Source organism: Seriola lalandi, unplaced genomic scaffold, assembly GCF_002814215.2.
Source record: "Seriola lalandi dorsalis isolate HSWRI2012SDOR001 ecotype SW California unplaced genomic scaffold, Sedor1 jcf7180002054448, whole genome shotgun sequence".
Classification (NCBI taxonomy): Eukaryota; Metazoa; Chordata; class Actinopteri; order Carangiformes; family Carangidae; genus Seriola; species Seriola lalandi.
In genome coordinates, this window is record NW_019525001.1 from 314,275 (window position 1) to 334,274 (window position 20,000).

Genomic DNA, 20,000 nt, shown 5'->3' on the forward strand with positions numbered 1-20,000 from the left:
ATTTAATAGTATTACAAGTTACAATGTTTTTTGAGTATCTAAAAATTGCCAACAAGAAGAAATACTTCAACAAATTGGTTGACATCCAATGATGACTTGTTGGGAGCAGTTCTGGACAATGTCATTGTTTCACAAAATAGGTATTGAACCACCTAATATGTCCCAACATCCAGGTTGAGATGGATGAGGTCAGCTAGTGTTAAAAATATTACTGTGTAGTGTAGTTCTCAACAGACATGGACAAAATCAGCATTGAAATTTGAAGATGTTTTTAGAGTTTTCATATATCTCACATACACACATACATACATACAGACATACATACATACACACATACATACATACATACATACACACATACATACATACATACATACACACATACATACATACATACATACATACATACATACATACATACACACATACAGACAGACATACATACACACATACAGACAGACATACATACAGACAAACAGACATACATACATATAAATATATACATATATAAATATATATATAATATATAATGTAATAACTATTATTTTTATGGCTGAAAACTAAATGCTCATTCAGATCAAATATATTTGAAAAGATGGTTGAGTCTTTGTCCATGTCTGATTCTCAACCATCTCTCCGCTACTGTGAAACTCATCGAGGGTGTCCTCTACCCCCCACTCTCTTTATATCACATACACAAAATACTTGATGTAATGTAATTTCGTTTTGGTCTCACTGTCAATGTATTTTGAAAATGATTACCTCTCATGTTTTGTAATGTTTTTTTTTTTTTTAATCAGACATCCATCCAACTTTTGTTATGAAGTTTTCAGCAATCTGTTTATCATCTCAGGTACAAAATTGCATTACCAGACAAAAGTGGATCAAACCCTCATTTCAGATCCTTTTAAACCTTTTTTAAATAAGCTTTTCCAGCCCTGGGGGACCACTCCAATTGTTCCCAATCTGCAGTACCAAAGGCCTGGTTAGTCTGACAGGGTTTAAAAGGATCTGAAACAGGTATGTGACTCCTGTGGTTTGGGGTTCGTCTGCGTTCTGGTATCTGTGAGTGGAGGATGGTTTTAAATTTTGCCTCTAAAAGTTCTGTCACCAAGACTTAGGCCTTGTTCACATTGAAATAAAAATGTAGGAATTCCACATCTGTGCTGTTCAGCTGAAGTAAGAGAATATAGCATGTAAAAGGATTTGATCAAATCTGGGGCCATTGGTGGAAAGATGGCCCTGATTCAGAATCACCATATTACGTTTCAGTTCGGCTCATAAAAATGATTTTGGAAAAAATGCTGAAAATACAAACTCACTGGATATTAAGCAGTATTTGTAGCAACTTTTAGCTTGGAGAAAAGGCACATGACTTATCACTTGTCACTTGCCTTGTTTCCCTGCTTTGATGCCACATCTCTTAGTTTATATTTAGGTCTTATTGCCTGATCACGTCAGCATTTAAAACAGCATAATTTCGAAGCAAAATCAACTCATTTCAGTATATTCACTGAAAACCTCAGTCAACAGTTTAACAAACATCTCTTTTACAATGCTGGCCTATGGGAAAAAATACATTTTAAGGGCAGTACCACAAGTGACCACGAGGGAGAGTCTGCAGTAATACACTCCTCCTTTCTGGTGTGACCAGGCCATTAGTATTTCTACTCTTGACTAAATAGATCAAGAGTTAACCATAAATACATAACTTTCTCTCAGGTTGGCCAGGATTCTATTTTTTTCTTTTCTTTTTTTGGAAATAAAAGTTATTCCATAGGCTGAAAACAGCGGGCTAGTCTTGGTTAAGAGCTTGTTCCAATTTGTACATGAAGCTGTGGTTAATTGTCTTAGCATGATTGACTTATATTTAGTGACTTGGAAAGCAGATGGCATATTTTGACAAGTTTGAGTCATTGATAAGATTCTGGTGAATAAAGATTGGAATGTTTTTTGGCCTAATGCACAACTTAAGGATAAACTTTTGTTCTTTTGATGAACTCCACTGTAGATTGTACCGAGTTGTAAAATATCAACAATGAGCTGGGAGATATATTGGGGTTTTTGGGGTACCACTGAGAACTACTTACAAAGTCAGGGAGTATATCTTTAATATGTCTTGATGCTTCTTTTTGACCACAAACATCAAGATCACTTGTGGAATTTCATTAACTGTGAGGCATCATATAATGGGCTACACCACATTGAAAATGAATCTTTCATTTTTATATTTTGGATTTTTACTGATGTTGTTATATGTTGTGAGAATGGAGCTAAGACTTGTTTCATATTTCATCAGCTGTTGCCTGTCTTTGTGTTAAACTCTTTCAACTTTTTTCCTTCGCAAATGTCTACAACCTAGCTATGTCAAAGAAAAAGAGGCACACTTTATGACCAACACATACTGAAACAAAACTCTGTTTGTCTGAGTGCTGCTGTTTACTGTAGGTGACCAGTAATTCTCCTACTTGTTTTGTCTTGAGATGATTGATTAAAAATGTCCTACACCTGTCTTTGTTTCATTTTTGATTGATTTATTGACTTCACTTCAGTATGTAGAAATATTTACTATAAAAAGAATTTAAGAAGGAATTGAGAAACTAACGCGATTATTATTCATTTTGTTAAATCAATACAGCAAAATCATTTGACCAGTTATCTTATGTGTTAACTATTCTTAGATATGCTAGCAACGTAGCTGTGCTGTGGTGGTTGTGGTTGGTCTGTTGTGTCCAGCTGACTCCTGATCTGTGCTGGAATTGTCCCCAGGGTTGGTGTAAGTTACAGCATCTGACTTCGCATCTGAATCTCCATTCAAATAAATATAGTGAATGATATGTAATCATCTTTAAATGGTATTTAAGTTTAATATATAAAGGTTTAGTTTGTCTAGTCCAAATTGTCTCTGAGTAACTGAGAGAAATGAAAAATTGTTCCAACTGTCCACGGTCTCTCCTACATTTTTTGTTGGCGTCAGATTATTTATTTCATAAAAGTGATGAACGGATTGGACGGGCAATTGTTTGCCCAGTAACCAAACACACTCCACAATCACCACTGAAGAGTGGTGGATAAACCCTTTTAACTTTCTACTTTTAATTCTGTCTGGAGCTCAAACAACTGGTAAATTCATTCATAATTCAACCAACATCAGTTTTGATCATTTATTTAGCAAAAAAAAAAAAAAAATGCAAGTATTGACTGTGTCTGGCTCCCCATGTGCGATGATTTGTTGCCTTTCTCTGTTATAAATCATTGTAAATGATTGTCATTGGGTTTTGGACTGTTGTTGGGACAAAACAAGATATCAGAGGATGTCACACTGCATTCTGGGAAATTGTGACGGTCATTTTTACCCATTTTATAGACAATAAATAAATCTATCAAAAAAGAAAGATCAAAAAAGCAGTCGGATTAGATGGTTAGATAAATGGATAAGAGGATTAGATAAATGGATGGAGAGATGGATTGATTCCTCAGAAAGGTAGAGAAAGTCAGCGGGAACATACTGTCATGTCCACTGCTGCTCAGCAGTAAACAAAGCCCGACCCCATTTTAACTGACGGGTCTCATAAATCAAATTACATTAATTTATATAGTGCTTTATATAAAACAAACTCAATAGAAGGCAAAGAAAGGACATAAAGTTAATGTAGGTGAAAGGAAGGAGGTTCACTTCCAGACATTTGCATCACAGTCTCTCGGGATTGATCCAAACGTCCACCCTTCAGTCATACATACTGTGTCATATTCACCATCATCATCATCATCATCATCATCATCATCATGTCAAGTCTGTGAGGATGCTGGGCCACGAGGGGATGAAATATGCTGTCAGACAGGACTTAAAACCTAATTCATTTCCATGGAAATGAATGTTCTTGTATGAATGAGAGCTCTTGCCGCTGTAACCCATCTCAGAACATGCTTCTAAATAGTTCCTGACAGTAGATGTTTATGCAACAGATTTTCAGGGTTGTTCTGCATTATACAACAGACATAGATAGCTGGTACACAGAGTAAACCTTTGCCATCAGATGAGGATCAACACTGGTAATGTTGTAAGTACGTGAAATACTCAGCTTAGGATCCTCATGTTGTAGCTGGTCCAATTTTTGTCCTAGCCAAATGAAAAACAAAAATTGTCTTATATCACATTAGCTTCTATGTTGTACATTGCATTGAATATAAATGAGTGATTCTTTTATTGAGCTACATTACTGCTATTCCTTTATTTTCATCCATATTGTAAGTCTGCACCAGCTAGGGTTAGGGTTAGATGTGCACACAACATTACCGTCTATGGACTTGCATGCCCTGGGTTTTGCCTGTCAGGCTATATACAGTGTGTTGGAGACATATTCAGTCAGAGAGGAGGAGCTGCATGCTGTTCATAGCTGAAAGAAGAACTTGCACCTCCTCTTGCCTAATTTTGGGTAAATATGTCTCCCTCTACCACTTCTGAAACCAAACCTTTGGATTCAGCCTCTCTCTGTCTGCCTGTACAGTATATAGCATCTGGAAGGGTGCGGCCAACGCTAGTTGATTCCATCAACAAAAGAAGGGATACAGTCTGGTGTAGTGAGAGCCAAGGAGTGCAAACATGAATCACCAAGGAAGTGGGTGGGCTCGCACTGGAACTTTTCATCTCTCCATCAGCCCACGGATTCTCACAAACTCCCAACCCAAACCCTTAACCACAACAGCTTTCCAAACCCTCATGTGACTTTTGGTTCCAATGCACGGTTCACTAGGAACTGGGCAGCGAGGACCTAATCGAACCACATAAAAACAAACAACAAAGTTTTCCACTGACACCAAGAACCCAGGCCTTAGCAAAGTCAAAATATGACAGGCTTTCTGAAAACCCCTGAGAACATTGAACTGTTATAGTTCTGCCTCTGTTGAACCTCTCAGGTCAGAGGTTCACTCAACCACAATATGATCAGAGTTCTCAGTTTCAACATGAGCCATAAACTCTCTTAACTGAAACAGACAGACTCTCTGCGCCAAGCCCACCCACTTTCTTGAAAATGCAGTTTTGTTCAATTTGTAGTACTCATTTTGATTTTCTTTGTGCAGCATGTCTTCATTTTGTTTATTGTGAATATGTTTTGGCTTGTGTCCCCGACTGAAAACTCAATTAGGAGGATCATGGCTTTAGTTTGGCTTCAAACCAAATATCTCGGGTGGAAGTTTGTCATGGCTCTTGTCATAAGTGATCCAAACTAAATGTCTGTGACAAACTGACTCAAAGTTTATTTTACCTGATAAATGTTCACTCTACTTTCACATAATGTGGTTTCTTTTTTGACAGGATTGGCAATACATGTATTTTTTCTGCAAAGCAGTCACTCTCAATTCTTCTATCATTATTATTATTGCATATAATATTGATAATGACTATGTCTATTTGTGTCTATTAAATTCCTGTTCTATATTTTATTTCTATAATTTTATTTATCATTTTATTCATTGTGAATGAATAAAATGATACATTCATTTCAGATACTACCAGTTCAGAAACAAAATAGTATTTTTTGCTTTAACTTAAAATACAGTTCAACATCCTAGAAGTTTCAAAACTATCCTCACTTTTTTTTTTAATTGGAAAATTTGTCAGACATTGAAAAATGGTTACAAAACCAAGACATCCACTATGTCCTTAATATGATATAAAAAAAGTACACACAATATTAATATTTTACATTTTTAAATAGTAAGTGTAAAGGGCACAGTTATCAAACATGTTGATTATATACACATTATTAATTAGCTAAGTGACTATGTATCAAAATTTACAAAATTACCAAATTAAATTAGATAACAGAACGGTTTTTGTTGATTTTTGTTTTCATAAATTAATCCTTTTATTCTTCATTAACAGAATCAGAAACTAGAAACAATAAAAAAAAGTTTCTAGCTTTTAAGGATTCTTTGCTTTGACTAAAGAAAAATACAATATCAAGCAGTATGGAAAAAAATTCAGTTGATTTTTTAGAATTTTTATAGTACCACACAATATCATAAATTGAAAAAAAACAGCTAAGTTATCATCAGATGATCAAAAATAAAAACTGCCTTTGATCCACGAGGGACACCTGAACAGCTTGTGACGTCACCTGTCCCGCGTAGGCGGACGCTCCCATTGGCTATAACCACGGAAGTGAAGGAAACACTTTCGCTAACAACAACAAGGAGCCTGTTCTCACTTCCATTGATGTATTTTCGTCCCAAGCGAGGGTTTTAACAGACATGGCTTTACCGGCTCAGCTCAAACCCATCCAGCACCACCTCCGGACCGCACAGGAGCATGACAAACGGGACCCGGTCGTGGCTTACTACTGTAAGTTTGTGGCTATTTAATGTTAGCCGTAGCTACTGTTAGCATCCTAGCTTTGTTTACCTGAGCCGACAGCTGACAGTGCGTTAGCTTAGCCTCTAACTTTTATTTAAACTGTAGATGTAAACTGTTCACAGACAGCGACTGCTTCAGGTCACTGTCGAGCCACAGAGCGGCGGGTTTAAGTCAGTCTGTGTTGTAACGTTGGCTGGGACAGGTCAAACTCCAGTAGCCGGCTAACGCTGACTTCATATTCTGGCATCTGTGGGAGTTTCCCTTTGAGTTACACTCACTGAGTCAGACATGTCGTATCTGTGGGGAGTCATTCATCAGCGGCTTTGTGAGGCTGCACCTGCCCTGCTTTTATCCCGATAACTTAACCAGGGGTCAGTTACTACTTCCAACACTTAGCGTAGAAGTCCAGTTGATCACACTTGGCCATCTACCATACAGGTCCAGGTCCAGAGCCAGTAGACAGTCACAGTCAGGAATGTACCAGCATCTGACGGATGACTGATGTGAATTCCTCGTCGAGCTTGTTCCTCGTCGGCTTTGTGTGTGAGCTAACAGATAGTCATGAGTCTCCACAGTCGGGCATGGCTGGCTCAGCTCTAAAGAATGAGCTCCACCCCATTGCACTGCAGGATCAGTTCATGCTGTGTCAGTGGATCTACTGTAATGACTCAGTAGAAATCAGTGTTTTCATAGTGATTATAGTTGATTAAAGCTGGTATTGTGTTGCTGGTAGAAGTGATTCTATTTTCTTTTACTTCACCTGTCCTATGTGAGAAGTCAGGTTCAGGTTGACAGGTTGGATATACAAAAGAAAAAAAAAACTAAAAAACTAACAGGTATTGTGATATGGAGATCCTAATTATGAATTAAAGAGGATCTGGCAGTGTTTGGACAGGTCTCTTGATATGAAATTATCCTGCTAACAAGCACTGCCTTTGTAGCAAAAGTCTGATATATCTTTATATCTCAATGCTCCATTAATGACATTCTTTCATTACGATGAATGCCACCGTTGTTAATTTCTGACTCAATCCCACATACAAACTCCCGCCAGAAATACACAGTGGAGCATCTAATGTGCATTAATCCGCCAATTAAAATAGTCCCTAACAAATGCGCTATTGAGGAACATTTAATAAAAATTACAGTGATTAGCTGTTTTAGGAAACTGCTGAGCATTTAAATTTAATGATTTAAATGAGAGATACAGACAGAGACAGATTTTAAGGGAAATATAGAAAACCACCAAACTCATACTTTAAATGTTGTTAAAACACAGTAAGTTATACAAGACCTTTGCTGAATGAAATCAATTAAAGATTAACATTACTGTCTTTGTGCAGGGTTTCTCATTGTCATATAACTGACACTGTACCTGAAATAAAAAAAACAACTTTGTATAAAAAATAAAACATAAAAAAAACCCAATTTGAATGAATGTAACATTGACATTAAAGGGAAGAAGCAAATGTACCTTTACACACAACAAATGCCATATATTCATTGTGTGACAATTGTTGAAGCTGTCACCTCCAAACTAACCTGATCATGAGATCAGATGGCCGGCTTATCTCCTCTGCTTAATAATTTCCTGAGGAGAAACCCTGCAGCACGTTTACATAAATCACACATTTAATCCAGACGTCACACAGCCCAAACTCTGTCTCAAATATTGAAACTGGTTTGTTTGGCTTTATTGGGACTATAAATTACAGGGTCGAGCACTGATGTGTAGTTTGAGCCCCTCCATGCTACACACAGTGAAACCACAACAATAAGACAAGAAACATTAAAGAATTACATACGAATAGAATGTTGTAGAATAAGGAACACTTAAATGAAAGTAAAGAGGAAGAGAACTAAATTATATTTGCACAGGAAATATTATATTATAATTGTGTTATCAGCTGTAGCACTAGTTAGTAAACAAGCAACTTTTTTTTTTGATTGGTTTATCTGAGACAATATTTTTACATACATCCATAAAACTGTATTGGAACTTGCACAGATCTTTATGAACATGATACCTGCAGGTACATGTGTCATCAGCGTAGCGGCTTTTAAGTGTGGCAGGTAGCCTGAAGCACATCTTAGTTTCCCCATGAAGTAGGGCAAACTATGTGAGATGACTGTTGATTGATAATATGGAGTGTGCAAGCTTCAGGGGTTCAGCAGTCGTCTTCATCTGACCTAGTTGAGATGTGACATGGGGGAGCTGCTGAGGGCAAGATGCACATGAAGACGCAGGAAAATGAATAAAAAAAACCCAAAAAAGTGAGTTTTAGTTTTATCAGGCAAGACAGGAAATCAGCTGGTGTATCCTTAAATGAACTATTTTCACTGTCAGACAAGTTATTTTTTTGTTTGACAGGATGGGAGTGCATTAGTAATCACACATATCTAGACATTTTCATAACCTTTTAAAAAACATGGTCCCACCCAGGGGACACCTTGGTCTTGATAGCACTACTTGAGGTCTATTTTGATCTGTACTGGACTCAATGCTCACACATACGTAACAAATCCTATGTTGTTTTAAACCTGTAAGTCTCCTGATTCTGTACATGCAAAGCATTTCAGGATCTTCATCTCACTGCAACAGCTGTTTTTCATTTTGTAGCAGGTGAGCATGTGCGACAGAAAGGTAGCTCCTTACGTTTGTGAGGAAAGAAACACGTCCAAGGTCTGAAAACTCCTCACCATTTCCACCACAAGATTCAAATGACCAAAATGCACCTAAGCCATAGTCCAGTAAACCTGTTGTCATGGAGAAAAAGTCCAAAAATTTGAGTAGTTTGGTTTGTAATTGATTGATTGATTGCTTGATTGACTGACTGATTGACTGATTGAGACTGTAATCAGAAGAATATCAATATTTTCAGGTTTGTATGTTTAAAAAAAAATAAAGGTGTCTAGTCACAGCATCCTGATTCAGGAAATGTTTTTCACATTTTCATCAAGCACAGCTGTCCGGTCACCTCTAACTGTCCACAATACGTCTCATGACCGAGCCAAAGCTGAAGATGGAGAAGGAGATGTATGTTACTGCATGTAAAAATTTAGTGATGAGGAAAGGGGAAACTAATTGATTAGATTAACACGAGAATAGGGGGTGGTGGGTGGGGTGGGGTGGGCGATCTGATTTTATAATATGTTCAATCTTAAAGACTTCCACAGAGATCACGTTTGTCCCACCTGTTCTTGGTCTACCCTAATATTATGGAATAAATGTGTATATAATATATTGGTAATAATAGTAAGAATATAATAATAAAGATAATTTACTATCAGTTATTTTTCTCAATTAATCAAGTCACTGTTTGATCAATAAAATGGCCGAAAATTGTGATAAATGTCCATCTTCAAATGTGTAATCGTTGCAGCTCTAATATAAATACTGCAAAAAAGTTCTAGTTCTAGTTCTAGCTACACCCTTAAACCAGTGCTGCTACTACCAGTGCTGTATCATCAACATTGTGTAAATAAGAGAGTAAGATTCACTGATTAGAGAACTGCTGCAGTAAAAAAAAAAAAAAGGTAATAACAACACTCTCATCTAAGTTGATATTCAGGATTCAGCGTCGGTGCTGCCTCTGGGGGGGGTTCAGTCTGGATACCTCGTCTCCTCCCTCACCTCACCACTAGGCCGCACAGCTTTATTGCTTCAGTGCGCTGACACCTGGGGGCCGTGTTGCATGTGATGTTCAGCTCTTGTATAGATGCTGCCAACGCTTTGAAGTCCTCAGGGCTCTGTGGTCTGTCATCATCATTGTCGCCACCACCCTCATTGTTGCAGCGATTTCAGGGGACGTTATCGCTCAGCTGTTCTTAGCAGCTCCCCGCAGTGAGAATGAGAACTGCCACCCACCAGTGCGCTGGTTAAACCAATTAAACCTCAAAGTAGCATGTGGATAAGTAGGTTTAGGTTTTGTTTAAATCAGAATTGATGAAATAAGAAAAAAAAGACACGGAGCGGAGGAATAAATTGCCTGTAAATGTCAAAACAAGACACAAAGGATTTGACTTTTAATCATTCTGGTGCCGGCAGGGTGAAACATGTGACCTTGTGTAGATTGTAAATGAATTTGAAGTGGATTTGTGTAGATGAAAGACAGCTTCCCAGTAACATGGCAAACAGAGTCCAGTGTGAACAGTCTCGTAGTCTGACCGTTAGGCTCTAGGTTCTCGTTAGCGTTCTTGATAGTTTGTGGCTGAAGGATATTTGTTGTCTTATCTACGAGGCCACGCTGTCACACCGTGTCGATCACTTTTCACTGCGATCTGTTCACCCTGATTTAAAACGTCAGTTGAAAACATGTATCCAGAGGATGTAATGGCCATAAGCCGGAGGTCAAATTTTGCTCCCATGTATCTGAGGTCATTTTTTTGAGTTTCTGATGTTCCAGGCTGGCTTCACTCTGAGACATGGCATGGCTCATTACTACTCCCTGGTTGGCTACTGATGACTGAGGGTGAGGGTGACATTCCTGCTGGGGAATGGATAAGACCAGGCAGAGGATAGTGATGTATGTATGTGTGTGTGGTGGGGGAAGAGAAGAGCGCCAAAAACATCATTTTCTGTGTTAAATTAATCCAAGCTGACTGTGCCAGTTAATAATATGCTTCAAAAGCAGATTTATTTTCCTATTTTTCGGTGATGAGTTAGGTGAATGAGTCTGTTTCTCACATGATTTATGTTTATGTCAAATTTGTGAATTGGCATTTTGACTGTGTTAACAGCTTGCTTTAACACATTTCAGTAGTGCCATCATGACAAGAGTATCCTCAACCTCCTTGCAAACAAAATTTCCTCCTGAGCAAGCTGTGCTGTTTGTACTGTGGATTTTATTCAGTTTTTGGTATATTATCAGTTTTATTGCTAAAACCCTGCACAGTTAAGACACAGCGCACCGACAGCAAGATATAAACCAATATATAAAATGATGTAGTCCATAATGTAGACCTGCTGCTCTTGCTTTTAATGCAGTGGACTTGGCAGGCTGGGGATTTCCATATGTACTTTATAAGGACTGTTTTAAATGGAACCAACAGTGAGTGGCTCCCCTCAGATCATTTCCTCAAGGTTAAAAGCAAACACACGGTGACAGATGGTTCAGTAACTTTTGGGTTTCTGGTTTATTCTCGAGTGGCTGCTGTACACGAACGTGTGATCTCCGCCCATTGACATCGTGGTTGGTGGGTTGCAAAATTCATCTGACCCTTTTTAACCATTTAATGTTATTATGGACATAATATGACCTCCACATAGATGGTTGGAAATCTTCCAATGCCATCCCAGTCTCCCACTGACAAATTTGTGGTCGGTGGTCACTTCTAACTAAGATGTAGTGTCTTAACTGTGGACAGGTGAGGGTCGGATAACTACAGCCTGAAAATAATAATTTCATTATGTCAGCTAATAGAATTTTTCATGTGAACAATATAATATCATATAAACCACAGATTTTTTTAAATGTTTATTATGACCATGATGCACACTGAGCAGGACATTTTACAGTTAGAAAATCAAATACTAACTACTAACTATGTAATAGAGACACTGCATATTGCCAAGTCAATATGCTTAATGCAATAAGCATATTGGCCTGGCTGATGTATCAGTCCAGCTAGGCTTGGACTGATATACAATAATATATAAGTTTGCGATATTTGGGCAGGACTGTATCGAGATATTACATTTTGGATATTGCCCAAGCCTAAGTCCAGGGTGTGTAGTGTTTGGTCTTCATTTTGCTCATAGATCAGTCTAATACAACTAAGACTGTTTCACAACAATAAAGACTGACTAATTTGTGATTTGCTGACATTGTTATGGAGCAATGAGAAGGAAAAAAGTTTTTAGAGACTGCAGCCATTTTTCTTTTTATTGTTACACTCTTTGCTGAATTTTCCCCGTCAAATTACATTGTACCTGTTGCATTCTTCCGTCAGACAAACATGCTAAACTGGGGTAAACGGAGCTAAGCGCACATAGTGGATAGTCAAGAACTAAACTGCTTTGTGCAACAGATGAATTTAGACGTTTATCTGAAATCTGACTATCTGTTATATCTAAGCCACAGTCCAAGTCTGTCTTTGTGAGACTGGCCCCGGCTCTTACCATCCTGTAATCAGCAGAGTCCATCTGCAGCATCTCTCCAGACAGACCACAGTGGTGGGCTTTGCTGAAGGCCATATACTACCCAGTACAAAAAGGATTAAGTCAGTGTCAGTAAGAAAGCAATTAGCGGTGCCTGGGTCAAACCCTTTTATTCATATTCATAGTTTATTTCCTGACTAGCAATCCATTAATCTGATAGATTGATCCTTATTACATGGATTGTGAAAGTGACCTGATCTGCATTAAATGTTTTTTCAAACTCACTATTGCCAAAAATTCCAGAGCAGCATTAGAATTTGCACAAGCCTAGAGGAATGTTCATATATATCATCCATTTATAACATAAACTTCTTGTCACCGTGACCTCCCTGCACCCAGCCGTCCCCTTAAGCTGTGGCAAGGCTGTTAGCAAGGTTCTCATGTTTTGATTATATCAGCTGCTGCTAATGAATGCTAATTTCACGTTAGGCAAACTACAAAATGGCTGTTATCTGTTTAACATGCGTGTCAAGCTGGAGTCTGTACGCTCAGTGAGAGGTGAATAGAGAGAGAGAGCAGCACATCTAAAAGGCGATGGACCAACACAGTTATGAGTCTGATGATGTTTGGACCCAGTTGCCAGTTGCTGTTGTGTTTTCCACTGTTGGCCAAATAGTGTGGCTGCTGCTGTTATGTCTTTTTCCCTGGACTGTTTTTTTTTTTTATTTTTAAAGTGGATTAAATAAACAGAATGAGGGATCAGGGAGTTTGGCTGTTTTAATGGGAAAGACCAGAGGCTGCTCATGTAGTGAACACAGTGAACTGGTTTAACTTTATCTCAAAGACTTTTATCTCAGTGACTGTCAAAGTGATTGACAGAACTTGTGGTAACGTGAAGGAGGCTGTATGTGAATTTTCAAGTCTTTTAAACTTGCCAAAATGGCACCAGACAAGCTCTTGGAGAAGGTGTTAGGGAAAGCCTCAGTCACTGGCTGCATATGTGTAAATAGCCAAGTAAGTTGCACCTTCTGTGTGTATGTGTGTGTGTGTGTGTGTGTGTGTGTGTTAGTATTTTTGTTTGTGGAGCTGGTGGTTCCAGTCAGTGGTGCAGCAGGAACTTGCAGGGTGGAGGATGGGTGTGTGAGTTTTGGCACAGTGTCTCACAGTGTTGAGGTGGACCAGTGAACCAGGCAGACCACTGGAGGTCAGCAACACCATGTGTCTGGGCCTCTGAGCCTAGCTGTGACTCTGAGAGAGAGAGAGAGAAAGAGAGAGACACACACACACACAGACACACAGAGACGGAGACTTGCCTAACTGAGTGTGGTTGTGTGTGTTAAAGAGAAAGTGTGTGTGTGGTGAAGAAGCACGATGGTAGAAGCAAACGGACAAGAAACTTGAACAGAAAATGAGATGGAATCAACTATAAAACATAAATTCAATATTATAATGTTATTGTTATTGCAGCATTATTCTGTCTCCACTAAACTTTCAGCCTCTTCCTCAGACTTGTTGGTTTCCAGCGTCACCTTGCCCAAAACAAATTTAAGGCAATCACTAATAGGTCGAACAGATGGTTACAAATCTGTCCACCCAGAGGAGTTTAGGTTGAACAGATTGGAGATTTAGAGACACGCTGATGCACAGTCAGATGGAGTCATATGTTAAACTAGTAGTCTGGTGATATTTAAAATTTTCAGGTATTTTTGAGGAGCATTTTAAGTCATCATTACAGACAGTGGAGAGATGACACAGCCGTTGTCTGTGCACATAGTACGCCGGCGGTTGGAGTGAATATTAATAAGTAACAATAAAAATCAAACTTAATGATAGCTAGTTAAATATACCTTTTTCTTTCTTCTTTCTTTTTCTATTCTCTCTCCTCATCCATTTCACCTTCTCTCCCTGTAACTGTCGTTTCAAATTGAAAGCCATCTGTAGAGTCGTCTAATTGAGACTTCCTGACATTCCAGCAGCGGTAATAATTTTACAGCAGCCAGCCGTCGCTGCAAAATGTATATAGCACAAACACTGATTATTCTTTTTGAGTGAATGAAGAGAACTGGACTTTATTGTTGTTCATTTCCTAAAGGTCCAATATTTTATAGCTTTCTTTTCTCTCAAAAATCATCTTAGTGTAGCTTTACATCTTCTCTCTCAGGCTTCTCTCTGGATCTCTAGTAACAACAGGTCACTGAGCCAATCAGAAGAGCGGAGGCTCTTAGCCTCTCTTCTGATTGGCTGTCTGTTTTCCAAGTGATCCAATAAAAAATACAGCGCATTTCAGGTAAACACTCAGAGAAACCAAATCCTGCAAGGCTTGATGGTGGGTCCGGATAGGTGGGGGTTAGACATGGTTTGGACATGGCTGAGAGCAGTGACTACTTTATTGTGACATCACAAAGTTACAGGAAGTCCTGACGGCTCATTTTAAGGCTCAGTTTCTGAATACAGGCTGTGTGCATTTCTCTGAGGACTGAGGCTTTGATACTTTCACAGCATTAATATACTTAGACCTGCTTTATAATCAAAAAACACAAATTTCACTTTTTACTATATGGGACCTTTAAGTTAAGCATTCAAAACATGTTTTTCACAAAACTTCCACCAACCTCTCAGCATTAGAAACCATCCCTTCAGTCTCCAGGGCTGAATCAGACGGGGGGGGGGTCAAGCTGTCGTACTTTTCGTCCGACAGTTGATGCGTGTTATCCATCACCTGGCCTCAGCCCTACATCAGCAGGTCTACCTAAATTAGCCCACTAATGCCAGACAGTATTTTACCTCACCTCCACCCCAGAACAGGCCGATCAATAATGGATTGAGTCAAATTCATGATTTGTTTAGCTGTAATGAAGCAGCGTGATTCACCAGCAGCTCGCTGGCTGACAGTGTTTGGCTGCGTTACAAACGCCGTTTTACACAGATTGGATCATTGACATTATAAATGAGCTGTTGAGCAGAGGCTGAACACAGGTACCCTACCTCTGACTACAGACAGAATCTTGTTTACTTTATTTGATCTGTATTTTTTAAATATGTATTTGTTCATAAGCTTGCATCCTGAACTTGGGTGGCTCCATGTAACTGCACTCACATGGCTGTGAATACTTGAGGAGAAGCTCATATTCAGGTGTTTCTCCTTCTCTTCTTAAAGCACTCCTCAGTGAATCTAAAGGACAGCAGGAGGTCTACCCCCCTTTCCTCTTCCCACTGAACTTGGATCAGTCAGCATCAAGGCTCTGTCTTTTTAAACACATCAAGATGGAATGAGAACTGACAGATAATTTGCCCAAATAATTTCACATGCAGCCCACATAGCCCCGTCTGCACAGTCTACACTACTGATGTTTCTGTTCATTCGAAGTCTCTTTGCTGCCTCACTTGACTGACTTTAAATTAGTTGTTGTAATGTTAATCAAGTCTTATGCTCCTTCCAGACTAATTATTGGATGGTCAGATGGAACCCCACCACCACCCTACACCTCTCCAACCTCAGATTAGTTGTATCTGGATCCAAACATTTCTGTAGCTTTCTGAAACCAATGATCCGCCAGCTGTGTGGAAATGTAAAAAGGAGCTAGGGTTTGTGTTAGAAACTGCAAATTTATCCCCTCTCTTCTTCACAAGGAGACACCAAGTGGTGGTTCCTTACACCAGTAGAAGTACCTCCTCCCACCTTACAAACAGGGGATAAGGACTTCCCCCTCTTTGTCTCCAAACCCCCTTCACCTTGTTTGGGTTCTTGTGGGTGTTTGCCATGTGTCTTTTGCTTCACCTTCAATAACCATGACGAGCATCCTGGAAATAAGCATTCCCATTACATAAACAGAACCATTGATTGCAACCCTTGATTCCTGGTGGTTTGCGGTTCCAGTTAGAACTTTAAGTTTGACAGTTGACAGTTTGAACTCTTTTTTTTTTTATGTGAATGACTAAGTGCAACAGCATGAATATCTTCCAGGAGAGACGATCTAAAAATCTGCACCTTTATCCTTGTTTATTGCATCTCCAGCAAAAGTTGCTTTCAGAGCAGCTTTGCGTCCTGATTGGGAGAACACATCTTACTTAGTGCTGACAGAGCATAAATAGAGCCTTACTGTAATGCAGTTGGGTTTTTATGAGGTAGTGAACATGATTACTGTATGCATGATTTTTATATGTGGTCCAATCCAAAAGTTTGAAACACATTTCTTCTCAGATAGGTTAGTGTCATAATTATCCTATCAGTGCTATTTTTTCCATTTGATTTCAAGACATTTCTTTGTAGGGTAACAGTTCTTGCAGTGGATCAGAGTGACGGTGCATTTTCCTAACACCCTCTGTTTGAGGACAAGGCACAGCCTGTTGCGCTTTTACACAGTGAATATTAAGTGTGAGCTGGTCAGTACAGATTGAATTCTTAAATCTTTTCCATGTGCCAGAGAGCTGGATCACTGACTGACACCTAGTCATCCCTTCCAGCTTCAGAGTTTGTTTCATTTCTTCAAATGAAAAACAGTCATTAAACCACAGCAAATAGCAGAATGTGTATTGTAGCTCGTCTCGTGGTTTGTTAAACTCGTGTTCAACCAGCTTTAGGAGTGTGAGTTCTGTGGTCGTCTTATCGGACCCAGTTTTGGGAGTGTCACCGGTATTTACCTCCAGTGTTTTATATTGATCATACTTAGACTCTCATGCACTAACAGTGACATGTTGTGCTGTAATAAGTCCTCTCACCTCTCCTGTTTTCACTCTGAGCATATTTCCCTCTCTTACAAACACTCAAACTGACACACTGAGACACACACACACACAGCAGTGCAGCGATCCTCCATAATAACGCCCTTGTCATTTACGTGACAGAGCGACTCCATTGGCCAAGATTCAGATTGGCACGGATTCTTTGTGACCGACGTCAAAAATTGCGTCGAGGCTGTGGCATCCCGCCAGCGCTCTTTATACTGCTGTTAATTCTTCCCTGCTAAATGTATTTCCTTACAGCACCACAGCGGAGGACAGCTGTCACACTGAGATAAGATTCTAAACAAATCTAGTCGTTCATCAGGAAAACTCCCTTCATAAAGTCATGTATAATCTTTCCTGAGCAATAACACTGTCAGAATTTGGGGTTTTACCATGGAACTGTCTTAAAACAGTTTACAGTTACAACATGTAGCCCTTCAATAACACTAATACATCATTAAAGCCTGGGTTTTCAGAAGTAACTATTACTTTAAACAATTGATGACTAGTAATGCTGATTGTGAAAGCCTTTGCATGTGCATTACATGGTTTCCTGTGGTGACTCCCTCTCTTGCAGAGTAATTGGCATTGATTGGATTTAACATGCTCAGACACATATGTAGCGAAAACACTGTCACAACAAATCAAACAGTGATGGCTGAGGGTTGGACACTGAGCTGGCAACTCCATCCTGAAAACAACTAAAAGTCCCTTTAGTGCATTTGTGTTTGTGTCTCCATCTCAACAGCCACAAAAATCAGACAGATTAGACTGATGATGGGAAAATTGTTGGGTTCAATGGTCAGCTTGGGCCGATATTCGATAATATCAAATATCACAACATTTCCAAATTCTACCTGAAACATAAAATACAACTATATAATTATATCATAAAAACACCCCGGCCCTTGATAGTATCGTGTATCGCGATATTTGGCCTGGACTGTATCAAGATATAAACTTTTGGATATCGCCAATGCTATAATATTGAGACGTGATTTTGTGACTGATATATGGACGGATGTTGGCTCTATGTGCAGAAGTGTAAATACAGATTGAAATCATCCAGTGGGCAAGATTGAGAGTATTCTTCAGGTACATTTTATTCTTTGTTTTTCTCACAGTCGAAGTTTATGGGAAGTCACATGTTACTTTTGGAAGAATTGCAGGATGTCAAACCGCAGGCACTTAAATCCTTCCTTACCTACATCAGAGTACAAAGCCACTTTACTTTTTTCGCTGTGCACATTGGCTCAAGCAGCAGCAGCAGTCCTTCATCTGAAGCTTATCGTTTCAGTATGATGAATGATGTAAAATGGAATAGTATGTAGCAAAACCACTGGCAATAAAAAGCTTTTTCTTACTCTAATTATATGCATGACGGGCAGAAAAGAGGCGCAGCAGAGTGGAAAGCGCCACCAAAGACCCTGTAATCTCAGTAAATAACAGCCTGAAAGGTTATTATGGCTATTTTCTTGAGTTACAAACACTTGTTTGCTGTTGTCTTCATAGTAATGGACAGCCATAGAAAGCCATAGAAACACAGGCTGCTTACAACAAGAATTATTCACTGGAAACAATCTCGGTGTCGAATAATATTGGATAATCTGCTGTCATTCAGCAGACGATGACACACTGAGAGTTGACGTGATATAAAATGACTCATTCCTCTTGCATATATGTGTATTATAGATAACTACTGAACAGTAGCAGTGTTTTAGTGTCACCTATCAGAGCGGTGTTTGATAAAGCAAATATTTCCCATTCAGACAGGCATACCTAAGCAAATAATGTTAGGAAGTTTGATCCAGGTTGGATTGGAGAGGCTTCCCTCCGGACTAGTGTATTCCTCAGGCTCGCTCTGTGTTCAGGATTTTAAGAATTTTAGAGGAAGTGGTGCAGTGTGAATTATCATGTGTCAGTCGGCTTTGTGAATCTGCTTCTTAAATGAACAGAGACAACAGTGAAAAAAGAGAGAGACTAGAGGGTGTTAACAGAACTGGAAGTTCTGCTGAGTTCCATATTTTCCTATTCTCCTGTGTTTTATTTGAAAGATATATTTGTGGTTTTAAGAACCAAAAACCATCTTAATGTGGTTTCACATCTCCTCTCTCAGGCTTCTCTCTGGAGCTCTAGTAACAACAGGTCGGTGCGCCAATCAGGAGAGAGGAGGCTCTGCGCCTCTCTTCTGATTGGCTGGCTTTTTTCGGAGTGATCAAAGAAAAATAAAGTAGATTTCAGGTAAAACACTCAGAGAAACCAAATCCTGTAAGGTTGGATGGTGGGTCCAGATGGGTGGGGCCTGGGTGACTGCTTTGTTTTGACATCATAAAGTTCCAGAAGTCCTGATGGCTGGTTTTCACAATATCAATATAGAACCTGGACCTGCTTTGTAATCGAACTACACATGGACATCTACCTTTAGACTATGTGGGACCTTTAATTCCAGTCGGAGGTTGAACGGAACACATACGCATGAAAACTGAATACCATCAATGACCACCAGGGGGCTGAAGCGTTGGGGGGGAGGGGGGGTAGTTTTACAGTTTCTGTGGCCTTACATCCTCTCTGCTGTCAAAGCCTTCTGTGTTGCAGTTCATTGTCTGTGAACAGCCAAAGTGAATGTTGCACTGTATGGGTGTAACAGTACAAAGAATGTCTTTGTCACTTGCTGACTGGCTTGCTGCCTGCCTCAATAGCTGAGGACCTGCTTGGCTGTATGTCTCTGCGCTGACTGGTTAACTGCCACATGAGTACATGCCTGCATGTGTGTCACACTGGTGCTTTTTTGGAAACACTGAGTGGCGGTGCAGGCAG

General features: G+C 39.3%; 1 protein-coding gene across 3 annotated transcripts in view; it reads left to right on the plus strand.

The window, feature by feature from the left end:
- The first annotated feature begins 6,158 nt into the window (after nt 1-6,158).
- Nucleotides 6,159-20,000, plus strand: part of vta1 (vesicle (multivesicular body) trafficking 1) — a 65,297-nt gene continuing 51,455 nt past the window's right edge. For 2 of the 3 annotated variants that reach the window (XM_023411085.2, XM_023411086.2), the window contains exon 1: nt 6,159-6,346. In XM_023411085.2, coding sequence (XP_023266853.1) covers nt 6,256-6,346 — 91 coding nt within the window. In that variant the 5' untranslated portion in view covers nt 6,159-6,255. The remainder of the gene's footprint in view (nt 6,347-20,000) is intronic. The other variant, XM_023411084.2, reaches the window with a different exon arrangement.